Genomic DNA, 22,183 nt, shown 5'->3' with positions numbered 1-22,183 from the left:
GTATGATACCCTAGCTTCATGCTGTAGTTATGAATAGTTCCCTCAACTATAATTTACATATGAATATGACATAGTATTCATAGAAGCGGTCACTAATTCATTTAATCTGTTCAGTGTGAGAAGGAGTATCATGTTGGGTGCTTGAAGGCTCATAATGGGGTTGATTTAAAGGTGCTCAAATCAGTATTATTTCATTTTTTTTCCATTTTCTGTCGTGCAACCTGTTTCTATTCTTTTCTTTTCTGTTATGGGAATCCCTGAACATGCCGCTTTCTGGAAATAGGAATTGCCAGAAGCTGAATGGTTCTGCTGCAAAGAATGCGATGCGATCTTTTTTGCATTGCAAGAGTTAATCCTTAAGGGAGAACAGCCAGTTTCGCAGCAAGATTTAAATGCGATTAAGAGGAAATTGGAGCAAAAGGGTTTAAGCAAGGAAGCTAATGTTGATATAAATTGGAAATTGCTAACTGGTCAACTTTCGAAGGACAATGAGCTGCTGCTTTCTGAAGCTGCTTCTATTTTCCTCGTACGTTTTTCCCGATTCTTATTGAGCATTTTCTTTCTATATTCATTATTATTTGTCAACCTAAGAAAAATGGATTCACTTCAGTAAGTAAGGCGATCGATTCCATCATTTTGATTGATGCCAAGAAGAAGATGACGATAGTATTCACGCAGATGTAGGATAAAAAATTTATAGAATTTATTATATTATCTTTGATTAAATATGGAGAGATGATATGTAGAAGAAAATGTGACATGTGTTCAATTATAAATATAGTCAAATTGTTAAATCTACAAATTTGTAGATTGTATTAGCACTAGAAGAGCCCTTATAAGTTGTTAAAGGAGAAAAATAATAGGAAATTGAGTATGAGTTATTAGAGTAGTAGTTTAACAAAAGCACCCTGAAAAATTGTATGTCATAACACGTTTTGGAATGTTCTGATTATTTGTAATACACTCCACAGATTATGTGTTTAAAATCTGCATTGGTGAAATTATAAGCTTCACTAATATACTATATACTTATTTTATAATGTTTCAACTTTCAACATGATATGCAGTGAAGAATAGTTTAACAAAGTACAACAATATGAAAATTTAAGATTTTCATACCATAAAATTCTGATCCCGAAAATTCTTATAACTTATAATTGTATTTGGAATCTTCTCATTCTTTCTTTTTATTATATTACACAGATTAATATGTGCTTAAAATCTTCATCGTGAAGTCAAATGTGAAGTTTGGTTTTTAAATGGCAGATCCTTTATTAAATTTTGAGGGATTAATAAGTGGTTCAAGATTGTGTTGGAATTGGAGTGTCGACCAAACCTTGCAGGCGAAGTCCGCAGCTGCAGGCGAGCTCACGACCTTCAGGCGAGCTCGAGGAAACCAATAGGCGAGATTTGACGGTGAGAAGCTTCAGGCGAAGTTGGACGAGCTCGAGCAGGCGAGGTCGAGTTGGCGAACTCCAAGCGGGCTCGCGACGAGTTGCAGGCGAGATCGGAGAACTTCTTGTAGGCGAGCTCGATAAGAGACAGGCGAGCTCGAGCTCCTCGCAAGCGAGATCGTTGACAGACAACGACAGCCTGTCACCAACTGTCCTAGGGTTTCCCTATAAAAGGGAAACCCTGTGCCCTAGCCCCTATGCTTCCTCTCTCGCAATCTCAAGAAAACCCCCCTTGGCGGCGGATCTCTCTTTCTCTCTCTATTCCATTTCTTTTTTCTCTCCAGCTCTCAATTGAAGGATTTGAGGGGAGACTTTAAGAAGGAAATTAAAGAGGGGGAGGGAAATTAAAAAAGGGTATTTAAGAGGGATACACTGTACCTATAGTGTTAGCCTTTGTATTTATTGAGAGATCTCAGTTTGATATCGACTCTTGTTTTATAATTTCTTATTGATTAATAAGAAATTTACTGTGTGGCTCCCAAGGACGTAGGCAGTTGCCGAACCTTATTAAATCTTGGTGTGTTTTCTCTATACTATGTTTTTGCTGTCTTAGGGGTTTAGGTGAAATTCCCCAACAACTAGTATCAGAGCGTGAAACGATCTAGAGGAAGTCAGATTCAAGTGGGAGCCATGGTCGCAGATGAAGAAAATGTGGCTCCCAAGGACGTAGGCAGTTGCCGAACCTTATTAAATCTTGGTGTGTTTTCTCTATACTATGTTTTTGCTGTCTTAGGGGTTTAGGTGAAATTCCCCAACAACTAGTATCAGAGCGTGAAACGATCTAGAGGAAGTCAGATTCAAGTGGGAGCCATGGTCGCAGATGAAGAAAAAATAAGACTTGAAAAGTTTGATGAAACAGATTTTAGATTCTGGAAAATACAGATAGAGGATTATTTGCATCAGAAAAATCTGTATCAACCGCTATCGGGGAAGAAGCCGGAGTCGATGAAGGAGGATGAGTGGATCCTTCTAGACAGACAAGCCATCGGTGTTATCAGATTGACGTTGACCCGTAATATTGCGTTCAACATAGCGAAGGAGAAGACCGCGGCTGGTCTTATGGCAGCACTCTCAAATATGTATGAGAAGCCATCAGTCACGAACAAAGTTTATTTGATGCGGCGGTTATTCAATCTGAGAATAACGGAAGGCGCGTCAGTAGCACAACACTTCAATGAACTCAACATGGTCACAACCCAATTGAGTTCAGTTAAAATTGGGTTTGATGAGGAAGTTCGGGCGTTAATACTTTTGTCCTCCCTATAGAGAGTTGGAACGCTATAGTCACAGCTGTGAGTAGCTCGTCGGGAAGCAACAAGTTGAAGTTTGATAAAGTTCGTGATTTGGTTCTCAGTGAGGAGATCCGACGGTGAGAGTCGGGTGAAGCTACAACTTTTTCAGTATTGCATACAGAGTCAAGAGATAGAAATTCAACCAGAGAGAATGGGCGAGGCAAAACAAACTACAGAGGTAGATCAAAGGACAGGAGATCCAAGTCAAGGAATCCAAATAACAGATCGAAGGCTATCGAGTGTTCGAATTATGGAAAAACAGGGCATTACAAGACTCAGTGCAAGAGTGCACAGAAGGAGAAGGAGGCAAAGATAGAGGTGAATATCACTTCCACTTCAGGAGGAGACGACGCATTGATATGCTCTTTGAAGAGCAAGGAGGAATCTTGGGTGTTAGATTCAGGAGCGTCGTTTCATACCACTTCTCAGAAAGAATTTTTCGAGAAGTATGTTCCCGAAAATCTTGGATACATATACCTTGGTGATGATCAACTGTGTACTATTGTAGGCAAATGTGTGGTAAAAATTAAGTTGAACGGGTCAGTATGGGAGCTGAAGGATGTCAGACATATTCCCGACCTGAGAAAGAACTTAATATTCGTAGGCCAGTTGGCTGACGAAGGATACACCTCGACCTTCCATGGAGAAGATTGGAAGATCTTAAAGGGCACAATGACGATTACCCAAGACAAAAAGACTGGTACCCTGTATATGACAGCAAGTACATGTTGTTTGATCTCAGTTGCAGCAGATAATGAGACTTCAAAACTATGACACCAGAGATTCGGTCATATGAGTGAGAATATGATGAAAATCATGCACACAAAGGAAAAACTCCCAGGACTACAGTCAGTGGAGATGGACATGTGTGAAGAATGTATATTAGAAAGCAGAAGAGAGTCAGCTTTCAGACAAGTGGCAGAACCCCAGGAAGAAGAACCTAAAGCTCGTTCACTCAGATGTTTGGGGACCAACCACCACCGCGTCTATTGGTGGAAAATACTACTTTGTGACTTTTATTGATGATCACTCTTAGAAAGTATGAGTCTACTTTCTGAAGTACAAGTCGGAAGTATTTGAAACTTTTAGGAGATGGAAAGCTATGACCGAGAATAAAACCGGTCTGAGAATAAAGAAGCTTAGGACCGACAATGGCGGTGAGTATGAAGACACCGGATTCAAGAAGTTCTGCTATGAGCACGGGATCAGAATGGAAAGAGCCGTGTCCGGCACGCCTCAACAAAATGGTGTAGCTGAGCGGATGAACCGAACGTTGACAGAGAGAGCCAGAAGCATTCGGGTATAGTCAGGCCTACCGAAGTAGTTCTGGGCAGAAGAAATCAACACAGTAGCTTACTTGATCAACCGAGGTCCATCGGTTCCGTTGGAGCACAGAATACCAAATGAGGTATGGTGCAGAAAGGAGGTAAAATTCTTATATCTCAAAGTTTTCGGTTGTGTAGTTTATGTGCATATTAGTGATCAAGGTAGGAATAAGCTTGATCCCAAGTCAAACACATGCACTTTCATCAGCTATGGTGAAGATGAGTTCGGCTACCGTATTTGGGACAACGAAAATAAGAAAATGATCCGCAGCAGAGATGTGATATTTAACGAGAAGGTGATGTACAAGGACATGCATAAGACAGATGACTCAGAGAGCGAGTTAATATTTATAGATGCAGATGATGTCCCGAGTAACTTCTTGAAAGAACCCAATGCAGAAGGTCCTCATCCAGAAGAGCCTGTTGGACAGAACGGTACGCAGGAGCCCGACGCACCAGCTCCGATATTGAGAAGATCTTCACGACCTCCTGTGCCCAACATAAGATACATGAACTATCTGTTGCTGACAGATGGAGGGAAGCCTGAAAGCTATGATGAAGCTTGTCAGGATGGAGATACGAGTAAGTGGGAGCTTACCATGAAAGATGAGATGAAGTCTCTCATCTCAAACCAGATGTGAGAACTAGCTGAGTTGCCCACAGGTAAGAAGGTACTCCACAACAAATGGGTGTACCGGGTGAAAGAAGAGCAGAACGGCTCCAGAAGATATAAAGCTCGGCTAGTTGTCAAAGGATTCTAGCAGAAGGAAGGAATTGACTATACTGATATTTTTACTCCCATGGTGAAGCTAAATACTATCAGGACAGTGATAAGTATTGTAGCAATTGAAGATCTTCATCTCGAGCAGTTGGACGTGAAGACATTGTTTCTTCATGGAGATCTAGAAGAAGAGATATACATGCATCAGCCAGAAGGTTTCTCAGAAGAAAAGAAGAAGAACCTGGTGTGCAGACTCAAGAAAAGCTTGTATGACCTGAAACAAGTCCCAAGACAGTGGTATATGAAGTTTGACGGCTTCATGCACAAGGAAGGTTTCTAGAAGTGCAACGCCGATCACTGTTACTACTTCAAAAGATATCAGTCTTGTTATATCATCCTACTGTTGTATGTTGATAATATGTTGGTTGCAGGTGCAGATATGAAGGATATCAGGAGTTTAAAGCAGCAGCTGTCAAAGGAGTTTGACATGAAGGACTTGGGTCCATCGAAGAAGATTCTTGGAATGCAAATCACGAGAGATAAGAAGAGGGGTCTCTTGCAGTTATCTCAGATAGAGTACATCAATCGTGTTTTGCAGAGATTCAACATGGACGACGCCAAGCCAATGAGCACACCCTTAGCCAGCCATTTTCACCTATCGAAGGATCAGTCTCCTCAGTCAGAAGAAGAAAAAGAGAGTATGACTAAGGTCCCTTACACCTCAGCTATCGGAAGTTTGATGTACGCTATGGTCTGTACGAGACCAAATATTAGCCATGTAGTGAGAGTGGTCAGCCGGTTTATGTCGAATCCAGTGAAAGCTCATTAGAAAGCGGTCAAGTAGATTCTGAGGTATCTACGAGGCACCGCATAGATGTGTTTGCACTTTGGTAAGGGAGAGGTGGAAGTGTAAGGGTACGTAGATGCAGACTTCGACGGTGAATTTGATCACTGAAGAAGCACCACCGGCTATGTATTCACTGTCAGAACTATAGCTGTTAGTTAGATGTCACATATACAGAAGATTGTCACTCTATCTACTACAGAAGTTGAGTATGTTGCAGTGACTGAAGTCAGTAAAGAGATGATATGGCTTCAGGGTTTGTTAACAGAGCTGGGATTCAATCAGGAGAGGAATATCTTGCATAGTGATAGTCAGAGTGCGATTTACTTGGCTAAGAATTTCGCATTTCATTCTAGAACGAAGCATATTGCGCTTCAGTACCATTTCATCAGATCCCTGTTGGAAGATGACGTGTTAAAACTGGAGAAGATTCCAGAAAGTAAGAATCTAGCAGATATGTTAACAAAGATAGTGACCATTCAGAAACTGGAGTTGTGCACAACTTCAGTTGGCCTTCATGTATAAGTGATGAGGGCGGAGCCACACAGAAGGAGATACTTGTTGAGATAACCTACAGACGTCGGTTTGATCTCCAAGTGGGAGATTGTTAGAATTGGAGTGTCGACCAAACCTTGTAGGCGAAGTCCGCAGCTGCAGGCGAGCTCACGACCTTCAGGCGAGCTCGAGGAAACCAACAAGCGAGATTTGAAGGCGAGAATCTTCAGGCGAAGTTGGACGAGCTCGAGCAGGCGAGGTCGAGTTGGCAAACTCCAGGCGGGCTCGCAACAAGTTGCAGGCGAGATCAGAGAACTTCTTGCAGGCAAGCTCGACAAGAGACAGGCAAGCTCGAGCTCCTCGCAGGTGAGATCGTTGACAGGCAACGACAGCCTGTCGCCAGCTATCCTAGGGTTTCCTTATAAAAGGGAAACCATGTGCCCTAGCCCCTGTGCTTCCTCTCTCGCGATCTCAAGAAAACCCCCCTTGGCAGCGGATCTCTCTTTCTCTCTCTGTTCCGTTTCTTTTTTCTCTCCAGCTCTCAATTGAGGGGGAAGGAAATTAAAGAGGGGGAAGGAAATTAAAAAGGGGTATTTAAGAGGGATACATTGTAGCTACAGTGTTAGTCTTTGTATTTATTAAGAGATCTCAGTTTGAGATCGGCTCTTGTTTTGTAATTTCTTGTTGATTAATAAGAAATTTACTGTGTGACTCCCGAGAACGTAGGCAGTTGCCGAACCTCATTAAATCTTGGTGTATTTTCTCTATACTATGTTTCTGCTGTCTTAGGGGTTTAGGCGTAAATTCCCCAACAGATTGTTCAGAAGAGACATGCTAGTTATGATAGGGACCTGACGATGTATCAAATTTATGGATCGAATGGGGAAGTTTTTGTAGCATTCTGTTGTTTGACGAGCATTGTAATTGTGCACAGAGACACGGATGGGTGGGTCTATGCGATAAACTGAAAAAAGAGTAAACTAATAATTTTCTATTGGAAGCATAGATGCTATATATATTATGGCAGCAACGCACTTGTATGAGTAATCAGTTGAAGAAGCAGTTACATATTTTTCTTTATTCTGTCCTTTCCTTTTGTTCGGAAGGGATGTTTAATAGTAAACTATATTTCTTTTATACATTAGAATTTCAAATAATTTTTAGGGACTTATTTGTAAGATAATTCATTATGATATCTCTTGGGCTTTATATAGGCCCCTACAAATCTTACAAATAAGTCCCTAATAATACTAATATGTCAACACTCCTCCTCAAGATGGGCGAAAGATATCTATTAAGCCCATCTTGTCACATCCTCTAATCATATCTACTGAGTTGAGTCCTTTAGTCAGACAATCTGCTGCCTGGTCCTTAGTCGAAACATGACTTAGCTCCAGTAGTCCACTATCCAACTTCTCTTTGATGAAGAACCTATCGATCTCGATGTGTTTGGTTCTATCATGCTGCACTGGGTTGTTGGCAATACTTATAGCTGACTTGTTGTCACACCATAACTTCATCTTATCTCCTTGATCCAGCTTCAGCTCCACCAGCATACTCTTCAACCATAGCAACTCAGCAACTCCTAAGGCCATAGCTCTATACTCTGCCTCGGCTGTCGATCTCTCCACCACTGACTGCTTCTTGCTCTTCCACGAGACTAAGTTACCTCCTATAAAGATGCAATATCCTGAGGTGGACCTCCTGTCATCAGCACAGCTAGCCCAGTCAGAGTCGCAATAACCCTCGATGTTCACATGTCCATTCTTTCTGAATATCAGCCCCTTTCCGGGGGCACTCTTTAAATATCTCAGAATCTGGTACACAGCGTCCATATGACCCTTCCTCGGATCGTGCATGTAGCGACTCACCACGCTTACTGCAAAGGAGATATCAGGACGTGTGTGACTCAAATAGATCAGCCTTCCCACCAACCTCTGATATCTGTCACGATCAACTGGTTCTCCAGCCTCAGCACCTAGCTTGAACCTCTGGTCGATCGGTGTAGTTGCAGGTTTGCACCCTAACATTCCTGTCTCTTTGAGAAGATCCAGTGCATACTTTCTCTGGGATAGGATGATCCCTTCCGCTCCTCGAGCTATCTCTATTCCAAGAAAGTATCTAAGCAAGCCAAGATCTTTCACCTCAAATTCCTTACCCAGTCTCACTTTGAGTTGGGCAATCTCCTTCTCATCATCCCCTGTAATAATCATATCATCCACATATACCGCAAGCATAGTAATGTGGCCTCCACTCCGTCGAAAGAACACTGTATGGTCGGCGTTGATCTGTTGGTATCCCATACCAATCATAGCCCTTCTGAATCTGTCGAACCAAGCACGGGGAGATTGCTTCAGACCATAGAGAGACTTCTTCAATCTGCAGACCTTTCCCACTGTCTGATCTGTACCAAATCCTGGTGGTATCTCCATGTATACCTCCTCCACTAGATCTCCATGAAGAAATGCATTCTTCACATCTAGTTGGTGTAGCTTCCATCCACCATTTACTGCCAGAGAGATTAAGGTCCGAACAGTGCTCATCTTCGCCACCGGTGCAAAAGTCTCATCATAATCGATGCCATATGTCTGACTATACCCTTTTGCCACCAGGCGAGCCTTGTAGCGCTCAACTTGTCCATCTGGATTCTGCTTCACAGTGAAGACCCACTTGCATCCAACTGCTCTCTTTCCTTCTGGTAACTTTACTAGCTCCCAAGTGCGGTTCTTCTCTAGAGCTCCTAGCTCCTCGTGCATAGCCGCTTTCCATTTTGGGTCCTTCTTAGCAACCTGCCAATTGTTAGGTACAGTAACAGAGTCCAATGATGCAATGAATGCTCCATATGCAGGGTGGATACTAGAATATGATACATACTGGGCAAGATCCCAACCATATCTATCGGGAGGATGTCCCGCATTACTGCGAGTAGTCCTCCGTACTGATATTGGTGTGGGAGGAGTAGGGAGAGGAATGTTATCAGTAGGAATGTTATCACCTTGGGATGAAATTGGTGGTGGTGTAGGTATTTCAGGAGTCGGGGTGGGCTTTGGCAAGAGACTTGGCAGCACTAGTGGCACTGTAGGTACTGTTTCTCCAATTTGTTTGCCCTTCCTACTATAGGTTAGTAGCTCCCCCTGAACAGTGGGCCTAACACCTCTTGTCTCTTGTTCCTTTTCTTCGTGATTCTCCGGCTCCTCCTCAACCAACTCCTCCTCAACCAATTCGCCCTCCCAAGGAATCGATACAGAAATGGATTTCTCCACATTGTTCTCCGGTCTCTCACCATTCTCCTCCTCTCGCCCCATACTTCTAGTATTGGACGAGTTACCAGCAGATGAAGTTACCTTCTGAGTGTAATATGGCTCGAGTTCTCGAAAGTGCACATCCATGCTCACAAACAACCTTTTTTCCACCGGGCTCCAGCAAACATATCCCTTCTGAGTAGCAGAATATCCCACAAAGATACACTTCACAGCTCTAGGGGCAAGCTTCCCGACAGACGGCCTGTTGTCCTTCACAAAACACACACAGCCAAACACTTTGAGTGGAAGGATCCCACCATTATCTCCTTTCAATATCTCACACGGAGACTTCCAATCCAGCACTCTCGAGGGCATTCTGTTGATCAACGCTGCTGCGGTCAATACTGCTTGTCCCCATAATGTCTCTGGGACATTCATAGAGATCATCATGCTTCTAGCAACCTCTAAAAGATGTCTGTTCTTCCTTTCCGCTACCCCATTCTGTGCTGGAGTGTATGGACAGGTTGTCTGGTGATGTATTCCTTGAGCTGACAAATATTCTTCAAGGGCTCTGTTGGTATACTCTGTCCCATTATCTGACCTCAATACTTTCACCACTGCTCCGTATTGAGTCTGAACAGTCTTATGAAAATTTTGGAAGCACCCAAACACATCACTCTTATTCTTCATCAGGTATAACCAAGTAACACGAGAGAAGCAATCAATAAATGTAACAAAATATTTGTATCCATTCATAGAACTTGTGGAACAAGGCCCCCAAACATCTGAATGTACCAGGTCAAATGCATGAGAACTTCTATGACCAGAACTAACATAAGAGCTTCTAGTAAGCTTTCCCAACTCACATGCATCACACACAAGTTTCTGTTTATTTGCTTTCTCAAATAAAGAAGGATACAATCTACCTAAAACACTAAAGGATGAGTGTCCCAAACGCTGGTGATGGAGCATTAACTCATTTTCAGCACTCATTTTAGATCCTACTCCTGCTTCCTCTATGACTGACACCAATGCTGAATCCAGCCCTTCACGATCCAGATACCACAGTCCACTACGCCATGTGCCAGTCCCAAGTCTCCGCCCTGTCCCCTTCTCCTGGAAGATTACCTTGGGAATATCAAAAGAGACGATGCATTTTAGTTGGAGGATGATAGAACTAATAGATAAAAGATTGACTGGAAAAGAAGGAGCATGCAAAACATTGGACAAAGTTACAGAACCAGTACAATCAACTGTACCCTTACCAACCACCGGCTGAAATGTACCATCAGCTGTTTGAATACTATCAGGCGATGCTAAGTGAGTATATGATGAGAACTCACTAGCATTACCTGTCACATGACAAGACGCACCGGAGTCGACTATCCATGCTGATGATCTGTCAGGAGACATAGAAGCAAGAGCATGTATGTCATCAGTACCTTTGTTCGGATGAGCATAGGTAGCAGTGTTGCCTCTGACGAAGAACGAAGTAGATGCCTCCGCAGTCCCATTCCTCAAATCTCCATCCCCTGCTACTTGCTGTTTTTTCCTGAGTATCGTGAGGAGAGCACGATCCTCCTCTGTAAAGACCACCTCAGCTTCTTCTTCTTCTGCTACCGTCAGATTCGCCCGATTCCCTGCTCCTCTTCCACCTCGTCGACCCCCACGGCCACGACCACGACCTCCGAACTGTCCACGTCCACCCGAATCTCCATCCTTGGATGGCTTGGTGCAAGCATGCCGTAGATGACCCACCGCACCGCAGTTATAGCACTGTCGAGTCTCTCTCCTAGATCCAGTGTTGCTAGAGGCTGTCAGTGCTGACTTCACCACAGGAAGTCCACCTGTCCCCGCCTGCAGCCGAATGCGAGTCTCCTCCTGGATCATAGCAGAGATAGCCTCCTCAAGCGTGGGAATCTTCGGCTGAGCTAGGAGCAATGCAATTCGCTGAGCGAACTCTGATGTCAATCCCTTAAGAAACACCATAGTCCTCTCCTGTAGAAAGGCCTCCCGCTCTTTACATCCCGGTCCTTGCAGCTAGCCGGGAGAGAAATGATCATAATCAGCAACAGCTTCCAATCTGTAGCAATTCTGTACAGTCCTTTCACCCTGGACGGGGTCGGATTCCTTCTTTAATCCTGGAATACCCCAGGTTATTCCCACTATCATACTCTTCTTCCTTCTCCCAGACGTCCTTCACTCTTCAATGCCATCACTGTGCGGCGCGTCGGACTAACGATGAAAGCAGATTACACCAACATATAGTGGCTTCATTCATCTCTTCCCTCCGAGTCTCCCTCGGTTGTCGCCTCTCATGTAGTAAGCTCAGTTCTCCCGGCAAGGGGTCATCGCACCCGTCGCGACAGCTAGGTTAAGTACTCGTCATCAACTCAATAGATGGTCGAAGCTACAACATTCTTCGATTTTTGTCCAGCCATCCCCCGACAACTTCATTAGCTATCAAAGTGGACACCTCCGCTGGTCATACTTCTTGATATCCCCTCCATCGATAGGCTTCAGACCACTGTACTTCCTTCCGACCCTGTGTTGGTGCTGTAAAAATTTCGGCAACACCTCTGGCTGCATCACTAAGATAGGAGCAAACAAATTCTCGTATCTCAGAGAAACAAGAATGTAAACCATTATATACTCAGTCGATGTGAAGATATAAACTCTTCTGTCTCAGTTTCGAGGAATGATCAAGGAACCATGCCAAACTCAGAGGTCAAGCATAGGCAGCAAGCGCGGAAAGGTCTGAGGGGGGGCTATGAAATTGGCTCGGGTCAGGGGGAATCGAAGTCTCCGAAAGGTCTGAAGGGGGGGCTGTTTGGATCGGAAAAAACAGGGGGGGGGGTTCGCTGGTCAGGAGTTTTCAGGGGTTCGCGTCAAGGGGGGGGGGGTTCGTTGTCAGGTGGATCGGGTCAGAGGAGAGGAAAGGTCAGCGAAGTGGGGCGGTCTGCTGGTTAGTGTGGGCGGCGGAAGTGGGGGGAGGGGGCGGCGGCTAGGAGAGAAGAGGGGAGGCAGCCGGCTCTGATACCATGAAGAAATGAAAACCCTAATTCATTATGATATCTCTTGGGCTTTATATAGGCCCCTACAAATCTTACAAATAAGTCCCTAATAATACTAATATGTCAACAAATATTATGTTCTACAGGAGTGCTTTGGGCCAATAGTTGACAGCGTGACAAATAAGGACCTTCTTCGGGCAATGGTCTATGGGTAGGACAACCATAATCTTTGTTCTATGATTTTATTGAGTAACATGAACTTAATATGAGTGTTTTATTTCAATTTTCTAATTCTCATCTAGTTATCTATATATGCGTGTGTACTGATTTACCATGCAGAGAAAAGTTCTCTGAAGAAAGAGACTACACAGGGATGTATTGTGCAGTGCTAACTGTGAGGTATAATTTGATAATTATGTAGGTATTATTTTGTCATTTTAATATGTTACTCTGAGATTCTTATCAGCTGGTGAAAGTTTTTGCAGTTCTTATGTTCAGTCAGCTGGCATTATACGAGTTTTGGGAAATGAAGTCGCAGAACTTCCCCTGGTTGCAACAAGACAGGGCAACCAAGGAGTGGTGAGTAAGATTTATTATGCTTTTATTTCCTTATTATATTTGTTATAGGTTTTTTTATACTTCTCAGATGCAGGAAAAGATTATCTTGTAAAACTTAAATTACCTCCACCCAAGGGAACCGCAAACAAATCACACATGCACTCCATCTTGAGCTCTAAAGTCTAACCCATGCCAGCGCAATGCTGGAGCAACGAAAACGGCTCTCTTTTATTTACATTTTATGAAAATAACAGTTGTAGGCTTAGCTCCTTCTCGAATATGTGAGATGAAAGGCCATGAAGTTACATCTGTATATTAGTTGAAAGCATCATTTGAATTGTTTGCATTTATCTATCAATATGAATTTTGAACTCAAATTAGCATGAGGAAGACTGATGATAATTTTTTTTAGAGAGCCCGCAATATCATAAATTGATGTTTATAATATTGTGGTTCATCTGTGAATCCCATCTTTCTTAGACAGTGTTTAGTTTCTGGTGTTCTGTAAGCTATCTAAATTCCAAATAACATAGTCAAGCTAATGTAAATCAATTAGTAAGTATTTACAGACTATACTTTAATTGTTCACAGTTTGTTATCCTTAAAACTTGTGGACAATTTTCTCTTTGCTATTTGTAGTTGTTTCTAGTTTAAAGATGGTAATTTACGATGTTCCTTTTTCTCAGTAAATATAATGTTAATTGCAGATAGACTCCCTTTACTACGGTGATGTAGTCATTTATGCCCCCTAAAACTTTTATTAGCACTTACGCAACCTAAACCTCAGACGACGTTGTTCTTTATTTAGTCCTTTTTTCCATGCCAAACTGAGGAGACAATTAGGTGATATACAGTGGTTATGCCCTAAATAGTATAGGTATTGTGTCTGCAGTTAACCTATAAATACACATGGTAGCATTGTACGATGTAAATTCATAAATACTTGCAGACTGATGGTTCTTGTTTCCTTTTTTCTAGGGTTACTTTGGAGCATTGTTCTCATGCCTAGAGAAGCTTTTGGCATCCCTACAGGTTAAGCATCTCATACTTCCTTCTGTAGTGGAAACTGAATCCATTTGGACTCGGAAGTTCGGCTTCTCACGTGTTACACAGGACTATGTAAGTTTCTACCTAGTTTCTAGGGTTAATTGCAGATACTCCTTTGAAAAAGGGGGAAAAAATGAAAAAAATTGCTCTCTAAATTAAAAGGGTTAACTGCATAAGATCCCCTGTAGTATTAATTAATTGCTGTTTTAATTGAACTTATTAACCTTGCAATATCACTGTTTTTTATTCTTTTACCCTCAGATAGACTCACTACGTACCTTCACCCCCCGTGTGGGTACTATCTTCCAAAATTTCACCCATGGTTAAAGTAGCAAAAAAAAAAAAAAAAAAAAAAAAAACCAGGGGGTCTATCTACCACATGTGGATAGTGTTGGGACAAACCCGGGGCCTAATAGAGTAGGATCGCAGCAATAGTAGAGCAAAAGTAGAGATAAAAAGTTGGACACACAGATTTACGTGGTTCGGCACTTGATTGTCTCGTCCACCGGCAAGGATAAAAGAATCCACTATGAGAAGAAAACTCTGGAGTTACAATCTCTCTTTACAATGAGATACTCTCTCTCTATTTTTTCTCTCTCACTCTTCTATAAGAGAAGTTGTTTCTGGGATGAGTTTTTCTTTAAGGATTTGAAGCCTATTTATAGTGTTTGGAAAAAAATACTATGCATAATAAAATATTAATATTACAATATGCATCTTTTGAAATTTCCAAACTCGATGCCTAACCCAGTGCATTTTTCAAAAGTGGGGCCCATTCTTTTGCTTTTGGTCAAAAACATGGGCTGCTGGTTTCGGTGCCTGACAATCTCCCACTTAAAGATTTGATTGGGTATCACTCATATCTTCACATTATTTTTTCTATCTTACCATCTTCATGTTGCTTTACGTCTCTGACAGACCACAAGAGGATCGATACCAAATAAATTTGTCAGTATTGACTGCTTTTGTTAAGAAATCTGCTAGGTTGTCTTCGGTGTGAATTTTCTGTATATCCACTGTTCCTTCTTCCACTTTTTCACGAATGAAGTGATACTGAACTCGAATGTGTTTGGTCTTTGAATGAAATGCTGGATTTCTTGCCAAATGCAAAGCACTCTGACTGTCACAAAATAGAGAAATCTTCTTTTGTTCATGGTCGAGTTCCTCCAACACCATCTTCAACCACATCGCTTCTTTACTGGCTTTTTTGTTCATGGTCGAGTTCCTCCAACACCATCTTCAACCACATCGCTTCTTTACTGGCTTGTGTAGCTATTACATATTCTGTTTATGTTGTTGAAGTAGGCACAACTGACTGTATTTTTGAAACCCAGCTTATAGCTCTGCCGGCGAGTGCAAACACATAGCCTGTGGTGGATTTGCTATTATCACGATCACCTGCATAATCAGAATCAACATATCCACTAATAATAAAATCAGATCCCCCATAACATAATGTAACATTTGAGGTTCCTTGAATGTATCTTAGAACCCTTTTTACAGTATTCCAATGCTCTTTACCAGGATTCGCCATGTATCGACTAACCACTCTCACTGCTTGTGCAATGTCTGGTCTTGTACAAATCATCGCGAACATTAAGCTTCCCACTGCTGATGTGTACGGTACTCGAGACATCTCCATCCTCTCTTCTTTACTGCTAGGACTCATACCGGAGGATAACTTAAAAGTAACAGGAAGTGGATAGAAATTGACTTACAATCTTGCATGTTAAAGCGCCACAAGATTTTCTTCAAATAGTTCTTCTGAGAAAGCCAAATCTTCCTATTAATCCTGCATCGATAAATTTGCATCCCTAGAATCTTGTTTGCAGATCCTAAATTCTTCATTTCAAATTCCCTAGCCAACTGAGCATTTATTTCTTTGATACGATCTTTGTTGGGGCCTGCAACCAACATATCGTCAACATACAATAATAAGATAACAAAATTATTTTTACCAAACCTCTTAAAATATGCACAAGGGTCTGAATTAAGTCTGTTGTATCCAAGGCTCATGATGAATGAATCAAATCTCTTGTACCAACACCTCGGCGCCTGCTTTAGACCGTACAGAGATTTGTTCAATCTGCAAACCGAGTTCTCTTTTTCTTTTTATTCAAAACCTTCTGGTTGGAGCATGTAAATTTCTTCTTTAAGTTCTCCATGAAGAAATGCTGTTTTCACATCTAGCTGCTCTAGATGTAAGTCAAATATAGCGCTCATAGGCAGGACTATTCGGACTGTTGTAAATCGAACTACAGGAGAAAATATTTTATTAAAATCAATACATTCTTTCTGAGCATATCCTTTTACCACCAATCTAGCATGATATCGTTCCACTTGATCATCGTCATTTCTCTTGATTTTGTAGACCCATTTGTTTCTAATGGTCTTTCTTCCTTGTGGCAATGACACAAGATCCCAAGTCTTGTTCTTATAGAGAGCTTCAATTTCTTCCTGCATTGCTGTCATCCACAAATATGCATCTGTGTCATTTATAGCTTCATGAAAAGTTGATGGCTCTCCATCTTCTGTTAGAAGACAATATGTAACATTACTCTCTGTAATATACTCCGAGTGCCAAGTCGGTGGTATTCTCTCACGAGTTGACCTTCGAACTTCTGGAACCTCGGACTCGAATGGTTCTTATACATCATGCTCCGGTGTTGCTTCAGAAGAATTCAGATCATCTTTTACCTGAACAGTTACAGTCTCTAAGTCCTTCCCTGAACTGTTTTTTTTCTCTTCACTTTGTAGTTGGTTCTCTACAAAGATAACATCTCTGCTGATGATAACCTTATGGGCAATGGGATCCCACAGGCGATACCCCTTTACTCCATCAGCATACCCTAAGAATAAGTATTTTCTAGATTTTGAATCCAGCTTTGTAATTTCTTGGGCATTGTACATTACGTACACTGGACTTCCAAATATATGAAGGTTGGAATAATCAGTTAGTTTTCCAGTCCACATCTCCATCGGCGTCTTCAATTGTATTGCAGTTGATGGAGATCGATTCACTACATAACATGCGGTTTTTACTACTTCCGCCCAAAAGACTTTATCCAGATTTGCAGTTGCCAACATAGTTCTTATTCTTTCCAACAGAGTTCTGTTCATCCGCTCTGCCACTCCATTTTGTTGAGGAGTATAAGTCGTACTGAATTGTCTTTTGATGCCTTCATGCTTACAGAATGCTAGAAATTCACCGTCTGTGTATTCTCCTCCATTATCTGATCTCAAGCACTTGATCTTTTTTTCATATTCAAGCTTGACCCGCGCTTTGTAGGCTTTCAAGACTGAGAACACATCCGCCTTCTTCTTGATAGGATACATCCAATATCTCCTGAAGTAATCATCAATAAAGGACACAAAGTACTTTGTTCCTCCCAAGGATATAACCGGTGCTTGTTATACATCAGAATGAACCAGTTTTAGAATAGCCTTGCTTCTAGAACTCGATGTGTTGAACTTCAGTTGATGTTGTTTATTTGTAATACAATACTCGCAGAATAAAAGAGCTACCGAATTAAGTCCAGGAAGCAGCTTCTGATCGGAGAGAATCTTTAAGCCTCGTTCTGACATGTGGCCTAGTTTGTGATACCACATCATGATTTGTTTTTCTCCATGACTGGTTGATGCTACACATGAATCAGCTTCCTGCAGGGTTTCTCCCTTGAGCGTGTACAGATTTGCACCTATCTTTTCTCATTTTATTACCACAAATGCCCCTCTAACAATCTTCATGATCCTATTTTCGATATGGGTCTTGCACCCAGGCTCATCTAATTGTCCTAAAGCCAATAGATTCTTCTTCAAGCCCTTCACATGTCGCACATCTTGAATGGTGCGTATTATACCATCAAACATTTTGATTTTGATAGTGCCAATACCAGAAATCTTTAAGGTATGATCATTTCCCATGAATACAGATCCTCCTGAAATAGGTTCATATTTGTGAAACCATTCTCTCCGGGAGGTCATGTGCCAGGAGGCTGCTGAATCCAGAAGCCAGATATCAGCAAACCTCTTTCTGCCTTCATCAACAGTGATTGCTCCACTGAATAGAATTTCACCATCGTCTGATGTGCTGACAACACATCATTGAGATGTTGATGGCTTTGAAAACTTTTTATCTTCACTATTCTTATTGTGCTAACACTCCGATTTAACGTGCTCTCTTTTGTCACAGTTGTATCATTTGATATTCTTCTTACTTCATGATTTTGATCTACCATGGGTATGACTCCCGCTAGAACCATGTTTCGTTGATCTTCCTCTTGTCACCGTTAAAGCCTCTGCTTGTTTCGAACTTGCATGCTTGTCTTCCTTGTTCTTGCGCCGGTTTTCTTCCTCCAGAACAGCGGCTGCAACATCGCCGAAGACTAAATTGTCCGTGAGGACGTTGTTTGTCAGGTTGATGATGAGTTGATCATACGAGTCAAGTAGACTCTGAAGTAGAAGTTCTGCACGTTCATTCACACTAACTATATACCCTAACGTTGTGAGTTGGGAGAACAATGTGTTTAGGGTGTTGATGTGATCGGTCATCGATGTAGATTCCGCCATCCTCAGAGTGTAAAGTCTCCTTTTTAAGAAAATTTTGTTGTGCATGGATTTCGCCTCATATAGCTTTGTTAGAGTATCTCAGATCTCCTTTGTTGTCTTCTTCTCCATTGTGCATGGATTTCGCCTCATATAGCTTTGTTAGAGTATCTCAGATCTCCTTTGTTGTCTTCTTCTCCTCTATGCTTGACAGCACTCATATAGCTTTGTTAGAGTATCTCAGATCTCCTTTGTTGTCTTCTTCTCCTCTATGCTTGACAGCACTCCGTCTGCTAATGCCAGATGAAGATTTGCAATAGCCTTTTTGTTCATCTCGTTCCACTTCTTATCATCTATGATGTCGTCCAGCATTACACTAATGGCCGTTAGGCAATTATCTTTTCTCAAGATAGCCTTTATCTTCAACTTCCACAGTGAGAAATTACTCCAGTCGAATTTCTCGATCTTAAACTTTGCCGTCATTGCTTCTACCACGAACAGTAACTTCTTACTATTTTACGTAAATAGTAACTGTATTTATGAATAATAACCGTATCTGTGAATAGTATCATACTTGTGAATAGTACCGTATTTTTAAACAGTACCATACTCGTGAATAGTGCCCTCACCTTCAAAGGGTAAATGATAACCTAACTTATTTTCTGATATGGAGGATCCATCTTTGGTGGCAGTCACAGAGCATACGATAGGTAGATATATATAAACACCTTAAGTTGGTTCTGATACCACTTGTTGGGACAAACCCGGGGCCTAATAGAGCAGGATCGTAGCAATAGTAGAGCAAAAGTAGAGATAAAAAGTTAGACACACAGATTTACGTGGTTCGACACTTGATTGCCTACGTCCACGGGCAATGATAGAAGAATCCACTATGAGGAGAAAACTCTGGAGTTACAATCTTTCTTTACAAGGAGATACTCTCTCTATTTTTTTCTCTCTCACTCTTCTATAAGAGAAGTTGTTTCTGGGATGAGTTTTTCCTTAAGGATTTGGAGCCTATTTATAGTGTTTGGAAAAAAAACACTATGCATAATAAAATATTAATATTACACTGTGCATCTTTTGAAATTTCCAAACTCGGTGCCTAACCCAGTGCATTTTTCAAAAGTGGGGCCCACTCTTTTGCTTTTGGTCAAAAACGTGGGCGGCTAGTTTCGATGCCTGACAGATAGTAAGTTCAAAACAATGAGACTATAGGGGATCTGTGTGCAAGCTAACAAAATAGTTTTAGGGGATATAAGTGATATACATGTGGTGTATCTGCTATTAACCCTAGTTTCTTTAGATATATTTCGAGATTTACGTGCATGAAATTGCAAATGATTCACATCATCACATATTTACAGCTCAACAACCATTTAAAGGGAGTCAGGCTCACTACATTTGAGGGAACAACGTTGTTTTGGAGACCGGTTTCAGGTTCTTTTTGACATGAAATTAAGCCTGAAGAAATTGTAATTGCTGGAAAGCAAATTCTTTTGTAGTGTCTTTAAACATTAGCTCCATCTTGAACGGTTTACTGAAGTTTTTCCTCTTCTCTTCTTATTTTGCTTTTTGTTTTTTTTTATGTAAAAGAAAAGGGAGAAACAAAGGGAAGATAGTTTGTTAACCTGTGTTGGGTGAAAATGTATGAAATTTGGAAGCAAACTGGCTTATCTTCATGATACCTAATTGTTTTGATTCTTGATTTTTTCCCCCTACTTTTTAAACGTTTGTGCTCTAGTGCCATCAATGGAAACGAGAGGTCAATGAAGTAGATCTGCTACTACATGTAGAGCCGGTCCTGGGTTTTCTAAGGCCCAGGGCAAATTTTCTCAAAGTGTGCCCCTTTATACAAATTAAACAAATAAATAAATAAATTATCAATTAATTAATTTTATTAAAATTATAAGATTTTACAAAATACAAGAAAAACACTTTGGGGCCTCATTAAAACCTTGGTTGGGGAAAACCCAATGGGACAAAACCCCAAACAAAGGAAAAAGAGTACCCCGGATTGTAAACATTGCATTAAAAAACAAAAACTACATATTTGAGTCTACATGCTTCTTCCTAAATCTCCATAAGCATTTCTTGATTTGATCAATCTTTTTTTCATCCTCCACAATTAATCGAAGCAAAGAATCATCACATGTACCTACAAAATAAAAATAGCAATGAAATCTCAACTACAAAACATCATTTAAAATGTCTTCTTGTTGCACTTTTAGATACAAAATCATCAATTATACTATCATATTTAATGTTCTCTAACATATCCTTTTCAATGCATAATATCGCTAATCCATTTAGTCTATCTTGAGTCATGGTGGTCCGCAAGTAAGACTTCAATAATTTTAATTTAGAAAAACTTCTTTCAGCAGATGCCACAGTCATAGGTATAGTCAATAATATCCTATAAGCAACCATTACATTAGGAAACATATCCACACTCTTTACAAACTCAAGAATTTTAATGGATGTCCATGGTTTATCTGTTTCATATGCTTCTTTTGGTAACATCACTTGCAACACCTATAATTCTGAAAATAAGTCTCTTGCATCAACATCGGAAACATCACCATGTTTTAAAGCATTTTCAAGATTCACACAAAAACTTTTTAATTCATTATCATCAAGCGAAGTCAATTTTGCAGCATCAAATAAGAACCCAAAAATAGATTCAAAACAACGCAATTGTTCAAACCTACTCTTCAATTCACCAAGAGCAATATCCACTATAACAAGAAAATAATCAGTTCTAAATGATTCTTCAGCTGATTGTTGTTCCCTATCACTATTGGAAACCTCATCAAAATGCCTTTTTCTACAAACTTGACGTTTTTTTGGAAATATAGGTTCCATTCCCATATCAAGTGAAATTTGTTTAGCATCAATCATGGCAGAAACAAACCCATTTATTCTATAGTTTTCAAAAAATAACACAAGTCCTTCTAATTGTCTTACAGCAGCATCGAGACGCATGTCTTCAGATTGTAACTTTTTACTAACTAAGTTAATCTTATGCAAAATGTCATGCCAAATAACCAAACTTAATATAAATTCAAAACTTGAAAGCTCTCTTGATGCTAAACATTGAGCATTTCTACTCAATTTGGCATCTTCACTAATTTCTGTTAATTTAAATAAAGCTTCTCTAATTTGGGAAGCTTGAGATTTTATTGCTTTGACACTTTCAATGTGACTTTCCCAACGTGTAGTTGACAATGATTTCAAAGTCAAACCATCTATGTAATCAAGTAACACATTCCATCGCTTTGTTGAATTAGAGAATACCGTATATATGCATTGACATGCTCCAAAAAAAGATTTTGCTTTAACACATGAGTTGGCCATATTACAAACTATTAAGTTGAGACAATGAGAATCACATGGCATGTAATGCTCTAGGATTTATATCAAGTAATCTTTTTTGTACACCTAAATTTTTTCCTTTCATATTAGAGCCATTATCATAACCAACTATTGGCAAATAATTTCATGGAGATAGAATTCAGGATTTTATGAGTTATAATCCATAATTTTTAGATATTTTTAATACTAATTGGCAAATGCTTTTGTAGAGTCCTAAACATGATTCCTTGAGCTAGAACTTGTGATTTTGGCCATTTTTATTTGTCTCAAC

General features: G+C 40.7%; 1 protein-coding gene across 1 annotated transcript in view; it reads left to right on the top strand.

The window, feature by feature from the left end:
* Positions 1-20,191, top strand: part of LOC109839516 (increased DNA methylation 1-like) — a 34,979-nt gene extending 14,788 nt beyond the window's left edge. The window contains exons 11-17 of the mRNA XM_020407978.1: positions 115-171; positions 284-526; positions 12,534-12,598; positions 12,727-12,786; positions 12,873-12,966; positions 13,924-14,064; positions 19,905-20,191. Coding sequence (XP_020263567.1) covers positions 115-171; positions 284-526; positions 12,534-12,598; positions 12,727-12,786; positions 12,873-12,966; positions 13,924-14,064; positions 19,905-19,988 — 744 coding nt within the window. The 3' untranslated portion in view covers positions 19,989-20,191. The remainder of the gene's footprint in view (positions 1-114; positions 172-283; positions 527-12,533; positions 12,599-12,726; positions 12,787-12,872; positions 12,967-13,923; positions 14,065-19,904) is intronic.

Source organism: Asparagus officinalis, chromosome 4, assembly GCF_001876935.1.
Source record: "Asparagus officinalis chromosome 4, Aspof.V1, whole genome shotgun sequence".
In the NCBI taxonomy this organism is placed as follows: domain Eukaryota; kingdom Viridiplantae; phylum Streptophyta; class Magnoliopsida; order Asparagales; family Asparagaceae; genus Asparagus; species Asparagus officinalis.
The sequence above is the reverse complement of the archived record's forward strand: the minus strand, read 5'-3'. Positions and strand labels throughout refer to the sequence as shown.